Source organism: Schistocerca serialis, chromosome 4 (assembly GCF_023864345.2).
Source record: "Schistocerca serialis cubense isolate TAMUIC-IGC-003099 chromosome 4, iqSchSeri2.2, whole genome shotgun sequence".
NCBI lineage: Eukaryota > Metazoa > Arthropoda > Insecta > Orthoptera > Acrididae > Schistocerca > Schistocerca serialis.
The window spans coordinates 11,361,034-11,388,034 of NC_064641.1; the positions used below are offsets into that span (position 1 = coordinate 11,361,034).

Here is a 27,001-nt window from a genome sequence, read left to right on the forward strand (position 1 = left end):
CACAGCATCTACGAGGTAGCGATGAAGTGGGAATTATCGCGTACGACCATTTCATGAGTGTACCGTGAATATAAGGAATCCGGTAAAACATCAAATCTCTGATCGCTGCGGTTGGAAAAATATCCTGCAAGAACGGGACCAAAGACGACTGAAGAGAATCGTTCAACTTGACAGAAGTGCAACCCTTCCGCAAACTGCTACAGATTTGTGAATGCTAGGTCATCAACAAGTGTCAGTGTGCGAGCCATTAAACGAAACATCGTCGATATGGGCTTTCGTAACCGAAGGGCCACTCTTGTATCCTTGATAACTGGATGACACAAAGCTTTACGCCTCGCCTAGGCCCCTCAACACCGACATTGGACTGTTCATGACTGGAAAGACGTTGTCTGGTCGGACGAGTCTCGTTTCAAATTGTATAGAGCAGACGGACGTGGACGGGTATAGAGACAACCTCATGAATCCATGGACCCTGCATGTCAACAGGGGCTGTTCAAACTCGTGAAGGCTCTGTAATGGTGTGGAGCGTATGTAGTTGGAGTGATATGGGACCCCTGATACGTCTAGATACTACCCTGACAGGCGGCACGAATGTAGGCATCCTGTCTGACCACCTGCATCCATTCTTGTCCATTGTGCATTCAGACGGACTTGGACAATTCCAGCAGGACAATGCAACACGCGACACGAAGAGAATTACTACAGAGTGGCTCCATGACAACACTCTTCTGAGTTTAAACACTTCCGCTGGCCACCAAACTACCCAGACATGAACATTATTGAGCATATCTGGGATGCCTTGCAACGCGCGGTTCAGAAGAGATAATCCCCTCATACTCTTACACATTTATGGATAGCCCTGTGGGATTCATTGTGACAGTTCCCTCCAGCACTACTTCAGACACTAGTCGAGTCCATGCCACGTCGTGTTGCAGCTCTTCTGCGTGCACCCGGGGGACCTACACGACATTAGGCAGGTTTACCAGTTTCTTTGACTCTTCAGTGTATAACAGTGACATACACAAATTCTTCTTTTTCATATTTTGGCGCTATCCAAGCACGAATCAAGGGAAGTCTTCACAATTTGGATTCTGCCGCTGCCTTCCTCCTGTTTTCCGAATTTTACAGAAGCTGTCTTGCGTAATTTGCTGTAGTGGTACTCGTGCAAGTTGAAGTTCCGCCCCGCAAACAGTTTTAATCTGCCAGGAGTTTGCAGCCCGCGAATATATTTTTTCCATGAGTGTTTGTCCAGCAAAATATGCAGAACAGCTTCTGCGAAGTTTGGAAAGTAGGACAGAGGAAGAAGCAGGACTGACCCTGTGATGGCAGGCCGCCAGACGTGTATACACTGCGCAACATCATTGAAGGGCGACGCCGAAGTGGAAGTTCCATGCCTTAAGGCTAAAATGGCGGGTTCCGTACGGAAGGCATTCTGCGTGTTAAAAATTTAGAACTGTTGTTGTGTCATCACAAGTCGAGAAGATTTTCAGTAAGACTGATCAATCCCGTACCAGTTATGGTATGGAGGTTCGCATTTTTTTTTTAATTAACGTCTTCCAAACCATAAGACGGCTCGTATTGGTCATGACGATGCAGCGTTTTGGTCTTCGTCATCTATACCTACGTACCTGACACTGATAGCGTTCTATGGAGTCGTCTGAGACCTTGCGTGTAAGCCTCCTTTGCCAGAAACCGTTCCAGGACTCATTTTACTCATTTCGTAAGCGTTCCGCTCGGTAACTACATGTATGCTTCAGAACGTGTGACGTGAAATAGATTATCAGTTAATGTTGTGTGTATGACCAAAGGGAGTCATCAGAGCCCTTATAACTTGGTAAAGCTATTTTTTTACTTTCTTTTAAATTCTCTGTAATTATTATTGCTGTACTGACATGCATTAAATAGTTATAGACGTTTGTAGCTGTTATTCCATTTAACTGTGCTGTATTTTATAGCTAAAGTGTAAAGTCGGAGAACACCAACGACAAACCACCTGCACCAGCGCAAAGAAGAAGAATATCACAAGAAGCTCTATTATTATTGAGACGTAACTCTTTCCGTCAACATTTGTAATTTGAGATGTGGGTTCTATAGTAGCCTACTTTGTGAAATATGGTTAGTTAAATTCGAAATAGTGTTTGCATATTCAGTAAATAAGAATTCGATAAATACTTGTTCCTGTAAACATTTATTAACGATTTTTTGTTGTTGATGTACACACACAGGCCAACAGAGGACTTGCAGTGGTTGATGTTGTCTTCTGGGGAGGAGCCAGCAGCGAAGATCCTGTGTTCGAGGAGACCTTCTTCTCTAGTCGTCGCCACCCGTCATTACTTCCATGAACTCTGCAACGAGACAGGCACAAGTTCAGAACACACACTTAACCAAAGCTCACACTGCTCATTGTATCAACAGTGCATGCACAACATTACTTTGTCAAAAATAAGACTCGTCAAATTCATAGATATCAAGTTCTTAGAGCCAGCTTGTAAAATTTGAAGGTATTTCGGATAGATATTGTGGTGTCACCGCCAGACACCACACATGCTAGGTGGTAGTTTTAAATCGGCCGCGGTCCATTAGTACATGTCGGACCCGCGTGTCGCCACTGTGTGATCGCAGACCGTGCGCCACCACAAGGCAGGTCTCGAGATACGGACTAGCACTCGCCCCAGTTGTACGGACGACTTTGCTAGCGACTACATGGACGAAGGATTGCTCATTAGCCGAGCCAATAGTTAGAATAGCCTTCAGCTAAGTCAATGGCTACGACCTAGCAAGGCGCCATTAGTATCATTGCATGTATCTATGGATTCTCACTTATATCGTCAATAGCGATGTACCAAGGATGGATTAAAGTTAAGTATTCCAGAAGCTACGTACTTTTCTTTATAGCATTCATTACGTATCCTGTTACAGACCTATCTCTTGCCTGCGTGAACTAAACGCGTGCCTTTCGGCTACTTCCGTGGCGTGGCTGTCTTGCTACGCCACAACAGATATGCTATTTCAGAGAGTATCACAAAGGGAAGTCACAAACTTACGTGTCTTACTGAAGTGACTTTCTTAAGAGACTTGCTTAAGTGAATCACTTAAATGATTTACTTAGGCGACTTACTAAAGGGACTTATTTACGTGACGTAAGTGACTGACATGAGTGAATTATTTAAGTGGCTTTGTAAAGTGACTCAACTAACTTTCTTAAAGGACTTTGAAGCATCCTCAACTCTCTTGCGGTTCCCTTTTTAGGTGCTCCTCGTCGACGTCTGCTCATAGATACGTATCGTCGGTAGGTTTTCCGGCTTTACTTCCCGACGTGACAGCGACGACTCTCCGATGAGGAGCGGGCCTTGTGTTTTGCTATTACTGCGAGTCTTGTAAATATCGCTTTTATTTAATAATTTTCCCTTTTATGATTAAGACAGGCTGCGCCACCTTTCGGAGGGAGTGCGGACGTCAAAGAGTCACAAAAGTTAATATTAAGCAGTCCGTGAAACACGTGAACGTTCACTTCTGTTAGCGTGTTAGTTAATGCCTACGCTTTCCGCTAGATGGTGCTGACTTACTGCTGAATAGCTTTGGTTCCGTAAACCTTCACTGATTAGTACTAGGTAAATGAAATAAGTACAACACTCTTATATTTCACTTTCACTGTATATTCAAGGATTAAGATGGTGGTGGATGATGGTCTATTTAAAAGGTTCCTAGCCTGGAGGAATCTAAATAGTCCGCTCTACATCCAGATTCGCAACTAACGGCACACGACACATTCAAAAGTCCACACGTTAATATCTGAATACCGGTACCTCTGAATTTACTGGTATCAGCAGATAATTAGAGTTTCTGTCGTCTGTATGTCCGTTAATTACGCTGTTTCCTCTTGTCTGAAGCCGGCCGGTGTGGCCGTGCGGTTAAAGGCGCTTCAGTCTGGAACCGGGTGACCGCACCGGTCGCAGATTCGAATCCTGCCTCGGGCATGGATGTGTGTGATGTCCTTAGGTTAGTTAGGTTTAAGTAGTTCTAAGTTCTAGGGGACTGATGACCACAGCAGTTAAGTCCCATAGTGCTCAGAGCAATTTGAACCATTTGAACCTCTTGTCTGACAGGTAGGTCAGTAATGATTTCTCATAAATGGCTGAAAGTTTCCTGGAGAGGACTTGTAGTCTGCTCCAATCAAAAGATGACTATTCTTCAATAACAGCTCACATACACAGGATTCTAGGTTCAGATAGACACAAAAACAGCTTACATCAATATTTTTTACTTCGTGTCCAACTTTCACATATTTGCAATTCCTCCTTTCCCACGTTCACTCTACACGAAAATGATGCTATTCTATAATCACTTTTCTATCCCTGTAGTTGAATGATGCTCAGAGAGGCAGAGAACATCACTTCAGAATGTTCCACATTTTCTAGACATACAAGAAGCACATATACCTTGCTTTACAGCTACTTAACGTTCTGATGAAAAACTAATTTTGCTTTTCTGGAAACTGCTACATGTGTTATGGTCCATTTCTGTTCTATTGACTTTCAAGACTTGGCTCTAACCCTGAAGCTGTCCCCCTGCCACTCCGGTAATCACAGGGATTTTGGTTTGTATCCTCGTGGTCTTCCCTTATACCTTCTGCTACATGCTCAGCAAATCTGTCCTTCTCCCTCCTATTCTGGTGCATAGCGTGGTTTGTACATCACCATCTGCCGAGTCCAGTAACAGATACAGCTTAGATATGACACTTTGTTTCAGACAAAAGCAATCTACTCAGTTCTTTACGTGGCTGACAGTTATGTATGGGCAGGAAATCTCAGTTAAGCGCAGAAGGATAGACGTGGGGGAAGTACATGGGTTAAATAGGACAAGGTGTTTTAAAAAAATATTCACGCAATTTCACAAGACTGTATCATCCGCATGAAGAAAGATAGAAAGTTGTAAATGTTTTTAACTTGGGCCATAGGACTACGAAGTTTTCATTTCCAAGAGAACCAGCCGATTTTACAACGGTAGTTATTTCACATGCATGCACATGCAAGCTTGTGGAACTTTTTTCATTTACGTTTAGGATGAAGGTTTTATTTACGTTAAACAAACGTTTCTTCTACTGGGCTAACGACAAACATCCAGACGGTAGTCAAACTCGTCCCATACTTTTGCGTGGATGTCTGCAGTTACTGCATTCACTACTGCTTCTGTATGGTGTGCCATATGCACCAAAATTGATGATAGGGGAGACATAGGAACCTGCTGAAACGGATAACTTTATAGGGCATTTGCTCCGCAACACCGCCTCCACTTCGCGCACATGGGGTAATGATTGAGGGAACGAACTAGCTGTCCCAGGGAGACTTCTGTCTGAAACAACCTGAACCACAAACTTACAACTTGAGCCAAGGTTATTTTTTTGTTTCTATGCATAAGTAAAGTTACACCTTAAGTTTCTGTACTTACTGATGTAGAAGTTATTAAAAGCCGCCCCTATTGTTTACTGCATAAGTGAAAACCGGCAGTGAATTCCTTGGCGGGTCGAACTTCCGTCCTATAACAGGGACTTTTCATAGTCTCGAGGTTCTTATACAACAAATACAGTGTTTAACGTTGCCTACCTACCCCTGAGTACCAAATCGTCACAAGTCCCATAAATATTAAGTGAAATTGTAGCCCTTGTTACTGTCCCAAGAAAAGAAAAAAGCGCCATGGAAATCTAACAAATGAACTTCAGGCCGATCGGTCTGGCTTTACACTTTCCTGAGTATTTCTTAGTAACTCTCTGTTAGTAGGCACCTGAGGTAGGTTATCACAGGAGCATCCAAGGTTGCTTGCATGCACATTGCAATGAAATTTTACAAACTAAATAACTGCATGAAAAGATTTATTGACAAAGGTGAAAAGTACTCCTCAACTGTTTTTAAAGTGGAACACATATAAAATCCTAACTCTATGGTTCATTACAGGCAATCTGTAATAAATTGTTGATCATAATTATTCAGCAAGGATTACGTTTACTAAGGAACGAAAAGGGAACGCATAGTTGCTCACACACAAAGATTCAAACTCACAGAATTTTTGAAAGCAAGATTCAGCATTTTCCTGTAAAGATGGGATGGTCTGGTTCCAAAAAGAACCATGAAAGTCATCTAGGCGCACGAGGCATGAATTTGACCGTGGCTGTTGAAAGAACTAGCTCGGTTCCAACTTAATCTTAAAAAAAGACAGCAGAAAATATAACTGAGGTTAATCGCTTTCGAGAATACTGATCCAAACCTGAACTGACTCCCGTCCAAAACCGCCGTTCAACCGCGCCCAGAAGCAGCCCTCGTGGCGACGGAGCACCGACATTCTGCTGCGACTTGACTCGTCAGCGTTCCTGTAACTTCTGTCCAAAATCCAAACTGCCTTGCTCCACACACATAGATCAAAGAAACTTGGAGGGAGGCTAAAGTAATCGCTCACCGAGATAAATTAGCCGGTTGTAGCAGGTTCGTCCTCCAGTCAGAAGATAGGAGAGACAATATTTAGTTTTTTCACCTCAAAACTTCACACTCGATTTAACGTCCAAAATTCGAACACGGCATCTTCGGCGATGGGGTCTGGAGGATACGAGCACGTCGCCACACGTTTAAAAACGCTCGTATCGTCCAGACCCCATCGCGACTGAGAGGCGCTATACGAGCCGCCTTCGAAAACACATCCAACCGCGTTCCTCGAGCTCCCACTGCAAAGTTCAGTCAAGAATTTCCACCTGAATTCATCCAGTGGCAGGCGTTTTTAATGAAGCCAACATTCATTCGATCCAGCGATTGTTCATGTTTAGTGTAAGTGACTACAGGTGCATAGTTTGCTGTAAAACTGAGAATGAAACACATTCATGGCACCAATGACTCCTGCCGTCTGGGTTCAGAGGTCATCCTCAGTTCGTTCAGGCGGTTGGCGGAGTTGGTGAAGGCGGAAAGCCTCGCCCGCGGGGTCGAATCAGAGCTAACTATTTGTAGTATCGTTCCCAGAACCGATCGCGGTCTTCCGGTTCGGAGCCGAGTGGAAGGCTTAAACCAGAGGCTCAGACGATTCTGCGGAGATCTGGGGTGCAAATTTCTCGACCTCCGCTATCGAGTGGAGACATGTAGGGTCCCCCTGAATAGGTCAGGTGTGCACTACATGCAGGAAGCGGCTACAAGGGTAGCGGAGTACGTGTGGAGTGCACATGTGGGATTTTTAGGTTAGAGAATTCCCTCCCTAGGCCCGAAAAGACGCTTCCTGAGACGCGACGAGGTACTAGTAGGCAAAACGCAACAGGGAATAACAATATTAATGTGCTAATAGTAAACTGCAGGAGCGTCTATAGAAAGGTCCCAGAACTGCTATCATTAATAAAAGGTCACAATGCCCACACAGTGCTAGGGACAGAAAGTTGGCTGAAACCAGATGTAAACAGTAATGAGATTCTAAACTCAGATTGGAATGTATACCGCAGAGACAGGCCGGACAGTGCAGGGGGAGGCGTGTTTATAGCGATAAAAAGTGCAATAGTATCGAAGGAAATTGTCGGAGATCCGAAATGTGAAATAATTTGGGTGAGGGTCACGGTTAAAGCAGGCTCAGACATGGTAATTGGATGTCTCTGTAGGCCGCCTGACTCAGCAGATGTTGTGGCAGAGCACCTGAAGGAAAATTTGGAAAATATTTCGAGTAGATTTCCCGACCATTTTATAGTTCTGGGTGGAGATTTTAATATGCCGGATATAGTCTGGGAGACTCAAACGTTTATAACGGGTGGCAGGGACAAAGAATCCAGTGAAAGTTTTTTAAGTGCATTATCTGAAAACTACCTTCAGCAGTTAAACAGAGAACCGACTCATGGCGATAACATATTAGACCTTCTGGAGACAAACAGATCCGAACTATTTGAAACAGTTAAAGCAGAACAGGGAATCAGCGATCATAAAGCGGTTACTGCATCGATGACTTCAGCCGTAAGTAGAAATATTAAAAAAGGTAGGAAGATTTTTCTGTTTAGCAAAAGTGACAAAAAGCAGATTACAGAGAACTTGACGGCTCAACACAAAAGTTTTGTCTCAAGTACAGATAGTGTTGAGGATCATTGGACAAAATTCAAAACCATCGGACAGTATGCATTAGATGAGTATGTGCCAAGCAAGATCGTAAGAAATGGAAAAGAGCGACTGTGGTACAACAACCGAGTTAGAAAACTGCTGGGGAAGCAAAGGGAACTTCACAGCAAACATAAACATAGCCAAAGCCTTGCAGACAAACAAAAATTACGTGAAGCGAAATGTAGTGTGAGGAGGGCTATGCGAGAGGCGTTCAATGAATTCGAAAGTAAAGTTCTATGTACTGACTTGGCAGAAAATCATAAGAAATTTTGGTCTTACGTCAAAGCGGTAGGTGGATCAAAACAAAATGTCCAGACACTCTGTGACCAAAATGGTACTGAAACAGAGGATGACATGTAAAACAACAACGCTGTACTGTTGTACATATAAATAATATTTTTTTCTTCTGATATTTCGATAAAGTAGTGTAATCGATGTTCTGATTTCATTTCCTTTTTGTTTCATGTCATTGTGTTGAGAAAACTGTAAACGAATTTCGATGTGAATATTAATGTTTATGTCAAATTTCAAGCAATATTGTAATGGAATTGAAGTGTAACAAATGTTGAGACTGTTGTAAGATGTTAAAATTGTAACTGTGCGTCTGGTCCATACGTAGGCAATGTATTAGGATATGTAGAATGTAAAACCTCGGGTCAATACCCTGTCTGTAAGGGAGCGGTAAACGGTGGATGGCAGGCGAGCGCGGGAAAACGCACACGGGCACTGCACGGCATAACGGGCTCAGCAGTAGTAGTCGGAGTTGGTCATTGGTCTGAGCAACACGTTCTGGATCGAGGAGGCTCTCCTGGAAGACGCAGTTTCATTGAGCCTCGGATATGCCGTTCCAACGCCCATACAGCATGGCAAAATTCCATAGGCACTAAATGGAAAAGTATTGCGACACTACGAAGAAATAAAGTGCCGATACATCAAGAGCCATAGCTGTGGTTGTATGTGTGCTCTGTGTCTCGCCATCTCGTCGCCCACCAACCGCCGCATCGATACGAACAGGTTGAAACTTTTAGTACTGTATTCGTGTGGACCAGTGTTACTTTTGTTCCATACTGTTCAATAACAACTTAAATTTTACCAGAACTGTCCTATCATTTAATTATCCTCACAACTAACCTAGACAGGGTCCTTTCCAAATGTTGTGCAATCCGAGTGTCCCGAAATGAAGAATTAAAGTTTATGTTAATAATAATTACCTGCAGACCTAGCTATGTTAGAATGATGTTTAAAGAACTATTTTGTTAATGAACCAATAGACGAATAACAAAGGTCTGACAAAGTTGGAAGATAATTTTGATATTGATTTAGTAATGAAGTTTAATTCTTTCGAGACAGATATAATGGTATTTAAATGAGCAGGAAATAATATGAAAAAGAGTAGTAACTCATATATTGGAAATCTTGAGCACATAATGATTTCAGTAATCAAATTTTTTAATACAGTGATCATAACAGTTTCAGGGTCCCCCCCCCCCTTTTTTTTTATTCATTTGAGTTGTGAAGTGTTCTAAACTGATTTGACCAGCAAAGTTAAAGTCAATATAAAAACCAAAATTTATCAGTGTTTTACCTTTATCAAAATTGACATTGTGTGTGTGTTTCGAAAGTGCTATTTCTAGGGTAACCTATGCCCGATTTTAATTAGATCAATAGACAGTACGAAGTTTTGTATTAAACATTATAGTGTAGAGTCATGTATCTATGGTTTATCCATATCAGTACAGAAAATGAAATTATCAGTTCAGTAGATTCTCTGGTTCTAAAATCTACCATATTATGCAGTGTTATTACGTGTTGTTTTGAATGAACGTACATCAACTTGTACAGGGAAGAAACTCAGTTAATGCCTAATTAGGCTGGCGACCGTATTATTAAGAAATTGGTAGCATCTGCTGTGTTGTTTCTTGTCCGTCTTGACGTGTAGTTGCATTTCGGACTTGCTTGACGTATCATTGTTATTACAGAGTGAGTGTAAGTCTGATTTGCCTCCATTCAGGTACACGCGGTCAATATCTATACGAAAATCCTTTCTCATAAGGCGAAGCCCGTCAACTTACCATAGTACAGGCTTTAAGGAGTATCGGGTGCCACGCGCGCGTTACAGACAGACTAAAGGACGAAACACTAAATGTCTTTTTCCAACGCTGTTTCACAGGGGAAGACTGTACTATAGTTCCTTCTCTAGATTGTCGCACAGATGACAAAATGGTAGATATGGAAATAGACAACAGAGGGATAGAGAAACAATTAAAGTCGCTCAAAAGACGAAAAGCCGCTGGACCTGATGGGATACCAGTTCGATTTTACACAGAGTACGCGAAGGAACTTGCCCCCCTTCTTTCTGCAATGAGCCGTAAGTCTCTAGAAGAGCGTAGCGTTCCAAAGGATTGGAAAAGGGCACAGGTCATCCCCGTTTCCAAGAAAGGACGTCGAAGAGATGTGCAGAACTATAGACCTATATCTCTAACGTTGATCAGTTGTAGAATTTTGGAACACGTATTATGTTCGACTATAATGACTTTTCTGGAGACTAGAAATCTTCTCTGTAGGAATCAGCATGGGTTTCAAAAAAGACGGTCGTGTGAAACCCAGGTCGCGCTATTCGTCCACGAGACTCAGAGGGCCGTAGACACGGGTTCACAGGTACGTGTTGTGTTTCTTGACTTCCGCAAGGCGTTCGATACAGTTCCCCACAGTCGTTTAATGAACAAAGTAACAGCATATGGACTATCAGACTAATTGTGTGATTGGACTGAAGAGTTCGTAGATAACAGAACGCAGCATGTCATTCTCAATGGAGAGAAGTCTTCCGAAGTAAGACTAATTTCAGGTGTGCCGCAGGGCAGTGTCGTAGGACCGTTGCTATTCACAATATACATAAATGACCTTGTGGATAACATCGGAAGTTCACTGAGGCTTTTTGCGGATGATGCTGTGGTATATCGAGATGTTGTAACAATGGAAAATTGTACTGAAATGCAGTAGGATCTGCAACGAATTGACGCATGGTGCAAGGAATGGCAATTGAATCTCAATGTAGACAAGTGTAATGTGCTGCGAATACATAGAAAGAAAGATCCTTTATCATTTAGCTACAATATAGCAGGTCAGCAACTGGAAGCAGTTAATTCCATAAATTATCTGGGAGTAGGCATTAGGAATGATTTAAAATAGAAAAAATAGAATGATCATATAAAGTTGATCGTCGGTAAAGCGGATGCCATACTGAGATTCATTGGAAGAATCCTAAGGAAATGCAATCCGAAAACAAAGGAAGTAGGTTACAGTACGCTTGTTCGCCCACTGCTTGATTACTGCTCAGCAGTGTGGGATCCGTACCAGATAGGGTTGATAGAAGAGATAGAGAAGATCCAACGGAGAGCAGTGCGCTTCGTTACAGGATCATTTAGTAATCGCGAAAGCGTTACGGAGATGATAGATAAACTCCAGTGGAAGACTCTGCAGGAGAGGCGCTCAGTAGCTCGGTACGGGCTTTTGTTGAAGTTCCGAGAACGTACCTTCACCGAGGAGTCAAGCAGTGTATTGCTCCCTCCTACGTATATCTCGCGAAGAGACCATGAGGACAAAATCAACATACCGACAATCTTTCTTTCCATGAACAATACGAGACTGGAATAGAAGGGAGAACCGATAGAGGTACTCAAGGTACCCTCCCCCACACACCGTCAGGTGGCTTGTGGAGTATGGATGTAGATGTACATGTAGATTCATTGTCTGTATCCCTTGTGGTATTCCTCCGTAGCATGTAGAATATGAGAAAACGCAGGCAGAGAAAAGATACTCTAGCGATCTGATTAGAAAGACGAATTTATAAAACCGTGAAAAATTTGAAAATTGGACGGACTGACGCCTTTCGATAGTGCCTTGTGAAATCGGGTGATCCTTTTGAAATACCCCGTACATCTCGGTGTTATCAGATATATACATCGTAAAAATGTCCGTAGAATAGTCAGAAGACCTGTCTCCAGATTTTTCATTTTTCCACGATATTGAGAGGTATTAGATTACCAGCCGGTAACAACTCTGATTATTGATTCGTGGTAGACCTGTAACAGTTATTTGCTACGCAGAGTTGTACTCCGTTATTTTTGAGCCAGAGAGGTGTTTGTGCGTACCGTCGAAGTCGACGGTCCCGGAACCGTCCGAGTCGATTTCCTCGATCATCATGTCGAGCTCCTCCTCGGTGATCTTGTCGTCCAGCTCTCGCAGGATCTCCCGCAGGGTCTGCGTCGTTATGTACCCGTTGCCTGCAAAGAAAAGAAAAAAGTTCGGTTTAGAATGCTTCACTGGACAAGAACTTGTTTGTAAAAGACCGTCAAGACAGTTACTCTCATTAGACTTAACTATGGTCGACGGTACGCGATCGCTAAAGTTCAGCCTCCGAAGCAAGAAATAATTTCGCGTATTTCATCGGTGAATTTGATACAGAAGTGGAAATAAAATAAGATTTTCACTCTGCAACGGAGTGTGCGCTAATATGAAACTTCCTGGCAGATTAAAACTGTGTGTCGGACCGAGAGTCGAACTCGGGACCTTGCCTTTCGCGGGCAAGTCTCGGTCCGGCACACAGTTTTAATCTGCCAGGAAGATTCATATCAGCGCACACTCCGCTGCAAAGTGAAAATCTCATTCTGGAAACATCCCCCAGGCTGTGGCTAAGCCATGTCTCCGCAATATCCTTTCTTTCAGGAGTGCTAGTCCTGCAAGGTTCGCAGGAAAGCTTCTGTAAAGTTTGGAAGGTAGGAGACGAGATACTGGCAGAACTGAAGCTGTGGGGACGGGCCGTGAGTCGTGCTTGGGTAGCTCAGTTGGTAGAGCACTTACCCGCGAAAGGCAAAGGTCCCGAGTTCGAGTCTCGGTCCTGCACACAGTGCAGAGGTGGAAATTTTGTGATGTACTTTTGAATATGTCAGTTAGTTGTGCTTCTGTTTGGAAAGTATAATTAGTGCACATGCAAGTTTGAATCTCTCCCGTTCCACATAAGACATCGTCTGCGTTTCAGTTCATGAAGCACAAAAAGTGTAGTGATAAGACAAGAAATGAGGGGTGGTGGTGAGTGAGGGATTCCTCTGCAGAACTGGCGCGAATGTATGTAGGGCGTAACAGAAAGTTTTGGCCAAACTTTCAGAAAACATTCCTCAGGCATATGAGAATAAATGTGTTATATAAATGTGGATCAGCAACCGCTTTATTTCTGTGTTAGAACTTATTTCCTAGTTCTCTTCTTAATAACACTAATTATGGAAACACAGAAACATAACGTATCAGCATTACAAGAAACGTTTCCATACATTAAATTTTCGAAATATCCTCTTGATTACGTTTGGTCTGAATGTACAGTGAGTTGCAATTCTTAGCTTCACGGCCACTGTTTTTACAATCGAACGAAGTTAATGTTGACACGTGGCTCATTTCATTGCTTGTGTGACGTGGGCCTAACTTCATTGCTCTACTAGCATCAAACACATAGCATCAGCTGTTTAGTGTTCATTACGAACTATACAGGCATGTAGCATCAACTGCTTAGGGTTCATCACGGACTACGCAAGCATGTAGCATCAACTGTTTGGTGTTCATCACGGACTTGGTTTTCGGGACAGTGCAATGGAAGAGTACTCAGGTGCGGATCTAGCAGATGCCCATTTGCTTTACGGATTGTAACGCCGGAAATTCATATCCTCCTATTTCCATCTATTGTACTATTTTTTTTTTCTTGTTTTGTTACCTCAAGATATGACATTTCTGTCTCTTTATATATTGTAATTGTTCTACTGTTTGTATATATATATATATATATATATATATATATATATATATATATATATATATATATATATATATATATGCATTTATGTTGGTTTGTTTTGTGAATATTATTTGTATTTATACGCTGGGTCTGGCCTAGGGAAAACTATGCTAGCGAACGAATACATCGATAGGTCGTGTGGAGAACCAGAGTGTTTAGGATCTTTGATAGTGTTAACTCTGTCGCGTTGAGCGCGGACAGAGGGGGAGTCTGGCTGGGGTGGTGCAGTGGAGCAGGTGTGTTGTGTGAAGCTCCCGCGAGTTGCCGCGCTTTCGGGGTTGGGCAGCATGTAATGGCGCTCGACTTGCTATGATAGTTTCTGACATGGTGTTGCGGACGGGAAGCGTAAGCTGGCGCACATCAAGAGCCCGCTTCGTCTGGTGACCGTGACGAGAAGAAGGCGCGCCAACATCCAGCTTCAGCAACAGCGACGGCCGACAATGGGTGACTGTCGCCACCTCCTCGATCGACGGCTTCAAACCTTCAATCAACCCAAGGAAGACTGGAAGCACGTAAAGTTTTAGAACTGTATGGCAGACCTCAGCTCCTTAAACTTTTAAAATTGTTGCATCACAAAATTACAGCTACTTAGCATGAACCTTTGTTGCTCATTGTCCCAATTGCATTACCAAACAGGGTCCCTTCCTTTTCCGGAATGAACTCGAGTGTCGTTGAAATTCAAACGCCAGCATCATTCGATTTCACTGCTTTAATTTCAAAGTTCAGTTAAGTGCGAGTTTTGTTACCGTATTTTAGCTTACCTGTGACTGCAGCTCAGCTTGGTACATACTAAATTTTACCATTGTTAATTGTTCAAAATCTTTTAATTCAAGTTCAAAGTTAAATCTCTTATTTCTAAATTACGTAGATTCAAGTAGCTTTTGAAATGATTGTTGAGGTAGTCCAAGACTAACCGTATTTTACTGAATATCGATGTGCTTCAGAAAGAAAGCTCACTATTAACTTCAGTCACTAAATTAACTTTCGATTTTCCGGTTTTATTAATTCTTTTGCTAAATTAAGTCAGAGTGTGGTGAAATTTATTACTTCTGACAAACTTTCAGTTTTCACACCACACGTGTCAACCTTTAGTTGCCACGCTTCTAGTGCTAATTATATGTGTAATAACCTTTCTTTTTCAGTTACTATAGTAATTGTCCTCCGGACTGGCGACCGTAATTTCCCCCAAATCTCAAATATCTAATTACCGGTGGTTAATTGTTAACGTAACGGCCGTACATTTACTTTCTTTATTATCTTTACCCCTTTTCAAAATTAATTTCCACCAGTTTCATTTGCATTTTTCCTTTCATTTAGATGTAACCCTTTCCTCCCTCTTTACCGACAAATTAACTTCGGTGACGATTGCTTTTTCCAAATTTCCATTAGGTACACGCGTTTTAATTTTTCACTGTCTTTAAGGTCGATAAGTGAGAGGGAGGTTACATGTGGCGACCTGGTGACAGGTGATTTCGGATTTGAGGTTGTTCTGGACACGAATTTTGCATTGTGCAAATCTCGTAACAAAGTACTGGTTACGAACAGGCAGTTATGTCAGCGAGATTAAGTAGTGGGAGGAATCCTAATTAGATTTGAGATTTGGCATTTATATTGAAAATTATTAAAATGAGTGAAGGCAACATTTGCCAAAATTTGGTAGACTTGGATACGGAACAATCGGTCGAACAGTGGGAAACGCGCACCGCGGAGCCCATTGTGCAGAGGCAGGCGGCTAGCATGAAAGACGCGACCGCCGAAACGCAACAAAGAGCAGAAATGGAATTCCAAACCTTAGAAAATGTTTCGGAATCGGAAGTGAAAATCAAATGTGAATCCCTTGATGACGAATATGGGGGGACAATTAAAGAGGAAGCCGCTACGGAAGTAAAACCGGTAGTTTCCGGGAATTTAACTGATTTATTGAATGTTTTGATTAACGAAATCAAGAGTCAATCGGCAGAAATGAAAGCTCTGTCTGCCAAGCAAGAAGCTCAGTCTGAAAAGATTGAACGAAAGCTAGACAATCAGAACAAAGCTATTAATGTTGTTAACAACAATGTTGGAGTTGTCAACACAAAAGTTGATAAAATCAAAGAAGATATTGTTGTGATTAATACCGAAATCGGTAATCTTAAACAGGAAATGATAGGCGTTCAGGTGGAAATTGCGAGCATAAATACTCGTTTTTATTCCGAAATTAGCAGAATCGAGAAAAGTGTAGGAGGAGCAGTTGCTCCGATCATCGAGAATAAGGTGACGGAACAAATTCAATTAGTGAAAAAAGAGGATCAAAAGAAGGTGGAAAGTTTAAAGGCTTTAGTATCCGAAGTAGATACCAAAGTGACGAAGCAGGCTAATACCTGCGAAGAGAAAAAAAGGGAAGTAGAAACGCTTGCGACAACCACTTGCCAAGTAATTACGAGAGTGTCGGGATTAGAAAAGAAACTTGACGAAAAACAGAGCTATGTGCCAATCTGTGCACATAGTTCGGAATTGTTGACGGAAGAGGAGCGGTTCGACCCCTTGAAAAAAGGCGGTATACACGCGACGGATTTCATTAAAATTTGTGAAAGAGCTTTACCCAGATCATGGACTAATGAGAGAAAAATTAATGCGGTTATTGATGTGCTGGCTGGTGATGCCAAGCGTTGGGGCTTAAACCTCAACATTACGAACCTGACTTTTGACGAGTTTAAAAATTTGTTTCTGGCTGAATACTGGTCAGAGCAAAAACAACGAAGTGTCTGGCGCGAATTTGTCGTATCGAGGCCTTTCGATGCGAATTCGCGCGGCTCGATGAAGGAGTTTTGTGAGGGCTGGATCCGCAAGTTGGAATATTTGCGTACTTCCCTCATTTGTTTTTACTATTGACAACGTGACTGCCCTTCTACGTTTCCCCTTTTTCCGTTTTATTGTTCTGACTTTTCTGAGATGTCCCGTTAGCAGAATGGAGTCTATTTGAAACAAGGGACTGATGACCTTGCTGTTTGGTCCCTTTAACCTTAAACAACCAACCAACCAACCAATATTTGCGTGATCGCCGCACGGAATCCGAAATAGTCTGGGAGCTCTACAAGAAGCTTCCAGATGATACAAAACGCTACATAGGAAGCAATTACAGGACAATCAATGATTTCCTGGAAAGAGTTGAGGACGAGGACAATTGGTGCAATAATCGCGATAGTGGTAGAGGCCGTGGTAACAACAACGGGTACCACAACAACAATAACCATGGGAGTAATGCATACCGCAACCATGGCAGCAATAGCAATAATAGTTCGGACCGTAATAACAATCGGTACAATGCAAATAATAACAGGAATGACGTAAACCAGTATCATACTAACGTGATACGGGCTTCACAGGATAGTAATAACGCCAGAGGGTGCGATAAGCCGCCTCAGCAGCATCCGGGGAGCAGATCTGCTGGGACGAGACAGGGAAACCATTAGCCGCGCCGGTGAGGGGCCGAGCGGGCGTGGAGAGATTTTGGCGGCCCAATAACAGGAGAAAACCCAGGTGTCGTCGTTATGAAAATTCCGTATGGAATAATCAACGGCGGGAGAGTGTGCCAGTGTTAGGAGAAAGGAGTGCGCCCACAAGTAGTAGATCAGTTGTAGACACGGCGGTAGAAAATACATCTACTGTCAGTGAGAACAATTTAAGTAGTGTTCCGGAAAACGATTATAAAGTGGCAGCTGTAACACCCGCAGCGGAAATGAAGATTGAGTTTAAGAATGATTCGCAATTGTTGAGAGAAGATCAGATGTCGGATAACATGTTCGTCATTGAGCGAGGGGATGCAGAGAGGGATGAGGTCCTGGTTAAGGCAGTTCGGTCGCTTATACGACAAACTAAGAGATTATAGGGGCCTGTACGGGAGAAGTGTTTATGGGGAGCGCGGGCAGGATTTGCCGCGTCTCGTCCCACAGGAAGATAGTATTTGTGAAGTGATAGAAAGTTCTGGCCCTAACCGGCAGACTTTACTAGACATAGTTGATGTTAATGGGGAGCACGAGCAAGATTCGTCGTGTTTCGTCTCGCAGGAGTTGGATGTTGAAGTAGTAACGGAAAGTTCTGGCCCTGACCGGCAGACTTTACCGAAAGTTATAGTGGTAGAAGTAGCCGACCCATCCGACGCAAACCTCCAGTTTAAACTTTGCGAGAGTATTAAGGAGAAAGATTGCGAAAATTTTAGTGATAGCCGGACACGATTGGTAGAAAAGCACATAGATTATAGCGTGTATGAGGTTAGAGCTGACATTATACGGTCAGACGGTAGCAGTGTGGGTTGCGCAGATCCAGAGGAAGTAATTGCAGATATTACTGGGCACATTCCTCCAGGTAGATTGGCAGATGAAATCAATCTGACCAAAGAGGAATCAACGAAGGTGACAATTAATGAATTGATAGCAAAGCAACACTCACAAGTTAACGAGTTACAGGAAAAGGTTGCGGTATTGGAGGCGAAGCTACAGACTAAGCCTCAGGACAAACGTGTTGAAATTAAAACTGTATGTGAACAGAGGCTGAAAAAGCCGCCAGATAAGCCGAATTTAGGATCAAAGCCGGATGGTTTTTTCTGGAATGACCTGGATATAGACGAGGATTTACTGTGGGAAAATAAAGAAACAGTCGAGGACAAGTGTAGACAGATAGTGGTGTCTGTTAATATGCACGACCTACAACTAAACGTGTTGATTGACACCGGTGCAGAATTGAGTGCTGTATCTGGGAAAATATTTGAGTTACTGAAAGACAGACCTGGCATCGTAGTTATGCCAGTAACAGGAGTGAAAATTATCGGTGCTACTGGGAAGGCCAGTAAACCGGTCACAAAACAGATTTTTGTCAACTTCGAGATATGTGGGGCACGATTTGAACAAGAGTTTGTCGTCGTGCCAGACTTAACTACGGAAGTAATTATCAGGTTAGATTGGCTATTAAAGTACCGTGCAGTGATTAATTGCGAAAGCAAAACTTTGACATGTACGTCACAAGATAAAACAATAGTAGTTAGTTTTGACGAGGCAGGAGACGGTGTGCTTAGGCAATACCAGCCTATGCACATTGTTAACTGGCCGGATGCCATTGACGAAGGTAAGAATTTGAACTACTGTAACGTGAGGAATCTCGGTATTGACAAAAGTGTAGAAAGTGAATTGGAAAGTATTGTAGACGGTGTGTCAAACGTAACACACCAACAAAGACGAGGCCGACTTTCCCGTGCCTATTGCCATCACAACCAAAGGGCATGGGGCAAATATGTAGCAGTATTTGAGAGAATTATGAACACCTTGAGACATGAATCTACGGGATTTTCTCCAGAGGAAATCCTGTTGGATGATAGAAGTAAAAGTTTAGTGGAAGAGATAATCAAATTCCCTCCACGGATTGACATTAGTGTTGGTGTGAAAAAAGATCGTTTGCGAGAAGTAATGAAGCTAAAAGCCGATGCTCGCATACGTCGTCATGACGCTAAAGCGCGTTTTGCTAAGTTTGCAATCGGAGACTTAGTACTTGTAAAAGCTCATGAGAAATCGAGCGAGATAGACAATGAAATCTCGAAATTTAAGTTTGTTTATAATTGACCGTATAAAGTCATTGGTATACCTCACACAATTGCTTATTGTTTAGAGTATCCAAGCTCTGGAAAAGTATTAGGTATACGGAACATTCTAGACTTGAAATTGTACCAACCAAGGATTGATTAATATCACAGAATGGGTAATTTGTACAGTATGTAAATATAGAGTGTAATATTTCACGATTTGCTAGATTTACATGCTTTTGCCTGACCAAGAGGACGTTAAAAAAGTTGTAATTAATAAGAAATTAATTTTGACTAAATGATTTAAGAGTAACTGATTAGTAATCACCTGAAAAATCCAAGCTGCTAGTTTAAGTTTTCAGCTGAGTCACAGTAGATTAAGCAATGTAAATATGATTTTGTAACTAGCTGTAAGATTTCATGAATGTGTGATTTACTAGTCATTGCCGATGTACTTAGACGCTGTTTTAAGTTTCAGGCTAGTACATGCGTGTGATGATGGACAGTGTTGAGTTTTCCACAGTGATAGTGTTAATGGACTCCTTGAGATTACTCGGGAGTGAGTTTTTCCGAAGGAATTCAGTGAAACGGACGTTCTGGAAATGCCGTTACAAGGGCGAGTGAGATCAAGCGTGCCGCACAGGCGGGCGCAACAATACTGGCGAGGCGGAGCCGCTGTCGGCTCTTGTGCCGCTGTCTGCTCTCCTTGCCGCTGTCGGCATTCTTTGTACTTGCGAGTACGGAAGGCGGAGTTGTATTTCTTCCCGGACAGCTGATGTGAAAGAATTCTGTTGTCAATATTTATGGTTTTTTCGATCTACTGAATATTATTTTCTTGTTTAGCGTTAATTGGACTCTCATGACGAGAATATTAATTATGAAAAGGTTACATAAAAATGTGTATAATATGTAATTAATAATTAATTTGCGTATTTTGATCTACCTGTTTTTATGACCATGTACTCTGATTAATTTTGTAAGTAGTATTCCATTTCTTGATAGTGTTACGAATTTTGACGATTTTGGAATAGCTAAAACATTTTCTATGTTTTATATGAATTTTAATATGTTGTCAACCTGTTTTATTTTGTGCAAGATGACAGAGTGGAATAAGATTAGGAGTGTCTCCACTCAATTATTATGATTTAAAAATTGATTTATGGTTAATTAGACGAATGCTAAATTTTGTTGATGTTTTGAGCATATGCATTTCCGCTGTTTCTTTTTTGGGACATTTTCTGAGTCTGTTCACGTTACACGAACATCCTCAGACAATGTGGGGCACGTGTAACGCCGGAAATGCATATCCTCATATTTCCATCTATTGTACTATAATTTTTTTTCCTTGTTTTGTTACCTCAAGATATAACATTTCTGTCTCTTTATATATTGTAATTGTTTTACTGTTTGTATATAGATATTTATGCATTTATATTGGTTTGTTTTGTGAATATTATTTGTATTTATACGCTGGGTCTGGCCTAGGGAAAACAATGCTAGCGAACGAATACATCGATAGGTCGTGTGGAGAACCAGAGTGTTTAGAATCTTTGATAGTGTTAACTCTGGCGCGTGGAGCGCGGGCAGAGCAGGGAGGGTCTGGCTGGGGTGGTGCAGTGGAGCAGGTGTGTTGTGTGACGCTCCCGCGAGTTGCCGCGCTTTCGTGGTTTGGCAGCATGTAATTGCGCTCGACTTGCGATGATAGTTTCTGACATGGTGTCGCGGACGGGAAGCTTAAGCTGGCGCACATCAAGAGCCCGTTTCGTCTGGTGACCGTGTCGATAAGAAGGCGCGCCAACATCCAGCTTCTGCAACAGCGACGGCTTCAAACCTTCAATCAACCAACAAGGAAGACTGGAAGCTCGTAAAGTTTTAGAACTGTATGGCAGACCTCAGCTTCTCAAACTTTTAAAATTGTTGCATCACAAAATTACAGCTACTTAGCATGAACCTTTGTTGCTCATTGTCCCAGTTGCATTACCAAGCAGGGTCCCTTCCTTTTCCGGAATGAACTCGAGTGTCGTTGAAATTCAAACGCCAGCATCATTCGATTTCACTGCTTTAATTTCAAAGTTCAGTTAAGGCATTCATAGCTGCCTACAATATTTAGATTACCCAAGCACAAATTAAGAGTGCGAGTTTTGTTACCGTATTTTAGCTTACCTGTGACTGCAGCTCAGCTTGGTACGTACTAAATATTACCATTGTTAATTGTTCAGAATCATTTAATTCAAGTTCAAAGTTAAATCTCTTATTTCTAAATTGCGTAGATTCAAGTAGCTTTTGAAATGATTGTTGAGGTAGTCCAAGACTAACCGTATTTTACTGAATTTCGATGTGCTTCAGAAAGAAAGCTCACTATTAACTTCAATCACTAAATTAACTTTCGATTTTCCGGTTTTATTAATTCTTTTGCTAAATTAAGTCAGAGTGTAGCGAAATTTATTACTTCTGCCAAACTTTCAGTTTTCACACTACACGTGTCAACCTTCAGTTGCCACGCTTCTAGTGCTAATTATATGTGTAATAACCTTTCTTTTTCAGTTACTATAGTAATTGTCCTTAGGACTGGCGACCGTAATTTCCCCCAAATCTCAAATATCTATTTACCGCTAGTTAATTGTTAACGTAACGGCCGCACATTTACTTTCTTTATTAACTTTACCCCTTTTCAAAATTAATTTCCACCAGTTTCATTAGCATTTTTCCTTTCATTTAGATGTAACCCTTTCCTCCCTCTTTACCGACAAATTAACTTCGGTGACGATTGCTTTTCCCAAATTTCTATTAGGTACACGCGTTTTAATTTTTCACTGTCATTAAGGTCGATAAGTTTGAATTTGTAGAGATTTCTCGAGCGACGGTGCCCCGGCGAGAGAACGTTTAAAGCAATTGATTGTCGTCTTACGGAACAAGTGGCATTTAAGCCTACTTATCGGGACTGGGGGATGCCTAGGTGAACGAGGACACCTCAGCTGGAGGGGGAACTACTTTGCACAGTTTGCGACAGCTCTGCTGTCGGCGTAAGACAGTTAGCCTCAACACGTAACGTCGACCACACGACTCTCTGGAGAGTTTTAAATGGTCACCTGTTGTATACGTGCCATGTACAACGTGTTCAGGCAGTATCAGCAGCTGATTTTGCTGCACGGGTACACGTCGACAGTGCGTCTACCCTCACTTTAGAGAAAGTGTGCTGTTCACGGATGAGCTTTCATTTCAACTGATTATGTTGTAAATTTTCACAACCCGCGCGTATGTGTTGTAGAGAATACTCACGAAATTGTGCAATCACATTACCAACACAGACTGCCTGTCATTGTTTGCGCCGGCATTGTTGATGACTTTTATGATCCTCTTCTTGCACCCAGGCTCAATGGGGAAACTTACCATGCTTGCTTAGATAATGCTCAACCTGTTCTGCTAAGACATATGCCTTGACGAGTTTGAAAAAACCTGAACTTGATGCACTATTGAGGTCCTCCTCATTTTGTGGTGTTCTAAATAACAAATTCCTTTACAGATGGATAGATAGAGGTGGACCAGTTCCTTGGCCTTCAAGCTCTCCAGAGCTATTACCACTATATTTTTATTTGTGGGGGGCATTTGAAGGCTCTTGTGTATGAAACCGCGGCACATGGTGTGCAGAGTCCCGTGCCCTCATTGTGGGAGGTTGTTAAGCAATACGCAATTGGTTCAAATGGCTCTGAGCACTATGGGACTTACCTTCTTAGGTCATCAGTCCCCTAGAACTTAGAACTACTTAACCCTAACTAACTTAAGGACATCACACACATCCATGCCCGAGGCAGGATTCGAACCTGCGACCGTAGCGGTCGCGCGGTTCCAGACTATAGCGCCTAGAACCGCTCGGCCACTCCGGCCGGCAATTCACAATTCTCCAAGGATAAATCAACACTTCGGTTATTCAATGCGACGGCGGATTGATACATGTATCCTTGCCAACGGAGAGCATTTTGAACACTTAATTTAGGAAAGCGTTACATATTGTGCTGATACATTAGTTCCTGTGTCTTTCCCATGATTAGTGTGTTGAAGAATTCTGGAAACTAAGGCCTAACATAGAAATAAAGCGTTTCTGGACTCATGTACAATCACATATATTTCTTCCTCTAGGTGCGAGGAACGTTTCTTGAAAGTTTGGCGAGACCTCTTTGTTACATCCAGTATATATGTGTAACCTAATTCTATATTACAGGGGCACAAAATGGTATCTGGGGTTCATAGGTGCATTTACATGACTTAATTTATGTTTGTCTTCACCATAAACATTTTACTAATTTCCTGACGTGTTTCTCCCTTTCTCCCTCAATTAAACTGATCATACACTTTAGGGCAACCCACAGTAAGCGTGGAGCCGACATTTATCATATTATTAAAGTATGCCAGAGATGAAAGAATTGATAAGTTACAGATAAGAATCCTGCGACTCACCGACGATGTAGGGTACAACTTAACCACTGAGCTAAAGGTGCGTATATTGCTAAAATTGGAGTGGGAAGTACGAAATGAAAACGAAGAATGCAGAAGAATAACAGGGTGCCTACCCGTTTGGATGTGATACACTCCTGGAAATTGAAATAAGAACACCGTGAATTCATTGTCCCAGGAAGGGGAAACTTTATTGACACATTCCTGGGGTCAGATACATCACATGATCACACTGACAGAACCACAGGCACATAGACACAGGCAACAGAGCATGCACAATGTCGGCACTAGTACAGTGTATATCCACCTTTCGCAGCAATGCAGGCTGCTATTCTCCCATGGAGACGATCGTAGAGATGCTGGATGTAGTCCTGTGGAACGGCTTGCCATGCCATTTCCACCTGGCGCCTCAGTTGGACCAGCGTTCGTGCTGGACGTGCAGACCGCGTGAGACGACGCTTCATCCAGTCCCAAACATGCTCAATGGGGGACAGATCCGGAGATCTTGCTGGCCAGGGTAGTTGACTTACACCTTCTAGAGCACGTTGGGTGGCACGGGATACATGCGGACGTGCATTGTCCTGTTGGAACAGCAAGTTCCCTTGCCGGTCTAGGAATGGTAGAACGATGGGTTCGATGACGGTTTGGATGTACCGTGCACTATTCAGTGTCCTCTCGACGATCACCAGTGGTGTACGGCCAGTGTAGGAGATCGCTCCCCACACCATGATGCCGGGTGTTGGCCCTGTGTGCCTCGGTCGTATGCAGTCCTGATTGTGGCGCTCACCTGCACGGCGCCAAACACGCATACGACCATCATTGGCACCAAGGCAGAAGCGACTCTCATCGCTGAAGACGACACGTCTCCATTCGTCCCTCCATTCACGCCTGTCGCGACACCACTGGAGGTGGGCTGCACGATGTTGGGGCGTGAGCGGAAGACGGCCTAACGGTGTGCGGGACCGTAGCCCAGCTTCATGGAGACGGTTGCGAATGGTCCTCGCCGATACCCCAGGAGCAACAGTGTCCCTAATTTGCTGGGAAGTGGCGGTGCGGTCCCCTACGGCACTGCGTAGGATCCTACGGTCTTGGCGTGCATCCGTGCGTCGCTGCGGTCGGGTCCCAGGTCGACGGGCACGTACACCTTCCGCCGACCACTGGCGACAACATCGATGTACTGTGGAGACCTCACGCCCCACGTGTTGAGCAATTCGGCGGTACGTCCACCCGGCCTCCCGCATGCCCACTATACGCCCTCGCTCAAAGTCCGTCAACTGCACATACGGTTCACGTCCACGCTGTCGAGGCATGCTACCAGTGTTAAAGACTGCGATGGAGCTCCGTATGCCACGGCAAACTGGCTGACACTGACGGCGGCGGTGCACAAATGCTGCGCAGCTAGCGCCATTCGACGGCCAACACCGCGGTTCCTGGTGTGTCCGCTGTGCCGTGCGTGTGATCATTGCTTGTACAGCCCTTTGGCAGTGTCCGGAGCAAGTATTGTGGGTCTGACACACCGGTGTCAGTGTGTTCTTTGTTCCATTTCCAGCAGTGTAGTAACATCTCTGCAGCATCGGTTAGGAATGGAATATGTTGAAAAGACTGGCTGGAAGAGGCACACAATGATATGATGTGTGTTAAGACCTCAGAAAATAACTTCTGTAGTACTAGAGCAGCTCCTGAGATAGGAAGATAGAGACTGCAACATAGCTAGCAAATACTGAGGACTTGGGTATAACTGCTGCTCTGAGATGAAGAGTTTGGCTCAAGACAAGAAGTAGATGGGATACCTTTTCCTCTTTGAAAGGATAACACCAATATTAAGGCATTGCCAGTTGGTAATTTTTTTGATCGTTACAAGATGTTTCATAGCATATATCATATGATACTCTTAGAAAAATTTAAGTTTTATGGAATTGATGGCTCTCCATGCAACTGGTTTAAATCGTGCTTAACAAATAGAATGCAAAAAGTTGTGCTGAATAATTTATACAAAACTGTAAGATAGAAGATGAGCTACAAGTGGAAGTAAAGCTGTGAAGGAAGAATCCTGAGTCAACCTCAGTGGCAAGAGCACTGGCCAAAGAAAGGTAACAGTCCCGGGTTCCATTACTGGTCCGGCACACAGTTTTGATCTGCCAGAAAGTTTCAATTCAGACAATGCTGGAAGGAGAGGAAATTTTTGTGACTGGGTTAGAAATCACAAAGGGAGACCCACAGAGAGTTTAAATATTAGGTGCAGTCTTATTCCTTACATATGCGAATGACTTTCTACTTAACATTCAACAAGAAGAATTGGTACTTTCTTGCTACCAATACTACTTTAATAAGAGATCCTATCAGGGAGAAAGCAACAGAAGAGATTGTTAACGATGTTTTTCGAAAAATTATGAAGTGGTTCTCTGATAATGGGTTCTTCCTAAATTTTCAGAAAACACACTATTTTCAGTTCGTACAGCAAAAAGTGTCATACTATGCTGATGCTGATGTACTACATGAACAGGAGTCAGTACACCGGGTAGAATGCCCCAAATTTTTGGGTGTATGTCTTGATGAAAACGTGAGCTGGAAGAAGCATGTAGCTTTACTATTTGTATGGTTGCTAGTCTTAAAAACAAACGAAGCAATCCCTTGACATATTTTGCATACTTCCACTCAATAATGCCTTAAGAAATAATTTTCTGGCATAACACTTCCCTCAGAAAGAAATTATTGATTGCACAAAATACAATAGTAAGAATAATATGTTGTGAAACTTCCTGGCAGATTAAAACTGTGTGCCCGATCGAGACTCGAACTCGGGACCTTTGCCTGATAGAGCACTTGCCCGCGAAAGGCAAAGGTCCCGAGTTCGAGCCTCGGTTGGGCACACAGTTTTAATCTGCCAGGAAGTTTCATATCAGCGCACACTCCGCTGCAGAGTGAAAATCTCATTCTGGAATAATATGTTGTGTTCACTCGCAGTCATCAAGTTTTCAAGGAGTTAGGTGTTTTAATTGCACCATCACAATACATACATTCCCCTACGAAATTCGTCATAAATAATTC

General features: G+C 42.8%; 1 protein-coding gene across 1 annotated transcript in view; it reads right to left on the bottom strand.

The window, feature by feature from the left end:
- Positions 1-2,169: 2,169 nt before the first annotated feature.
- The window catches only part of LOC126473706 (troponin C, isoallergen Bla g 6.0101-like), a 115,911-nt gene continuing 91,079 nt past the window's right edge, over positions 2,170-27,001 (bottom strand). The window contains exons 5-6 of the mRNA XM_050100948.1: positions 12,260-12,391; positions 2,170-2,345 (exon numbers count right to left, since the gene is read on the bottom strand). Coding sequence (XP_049956905.1) covers positions 2,311-2,345; positions 12,260-12,391 — 167 coding nt within the window. The 3' untranslated portion in view covers positions 2,170-2,310. The remainder of the gene's footprint in view (positions 2,346-12,259; positions 12,392-27,001) is intronic.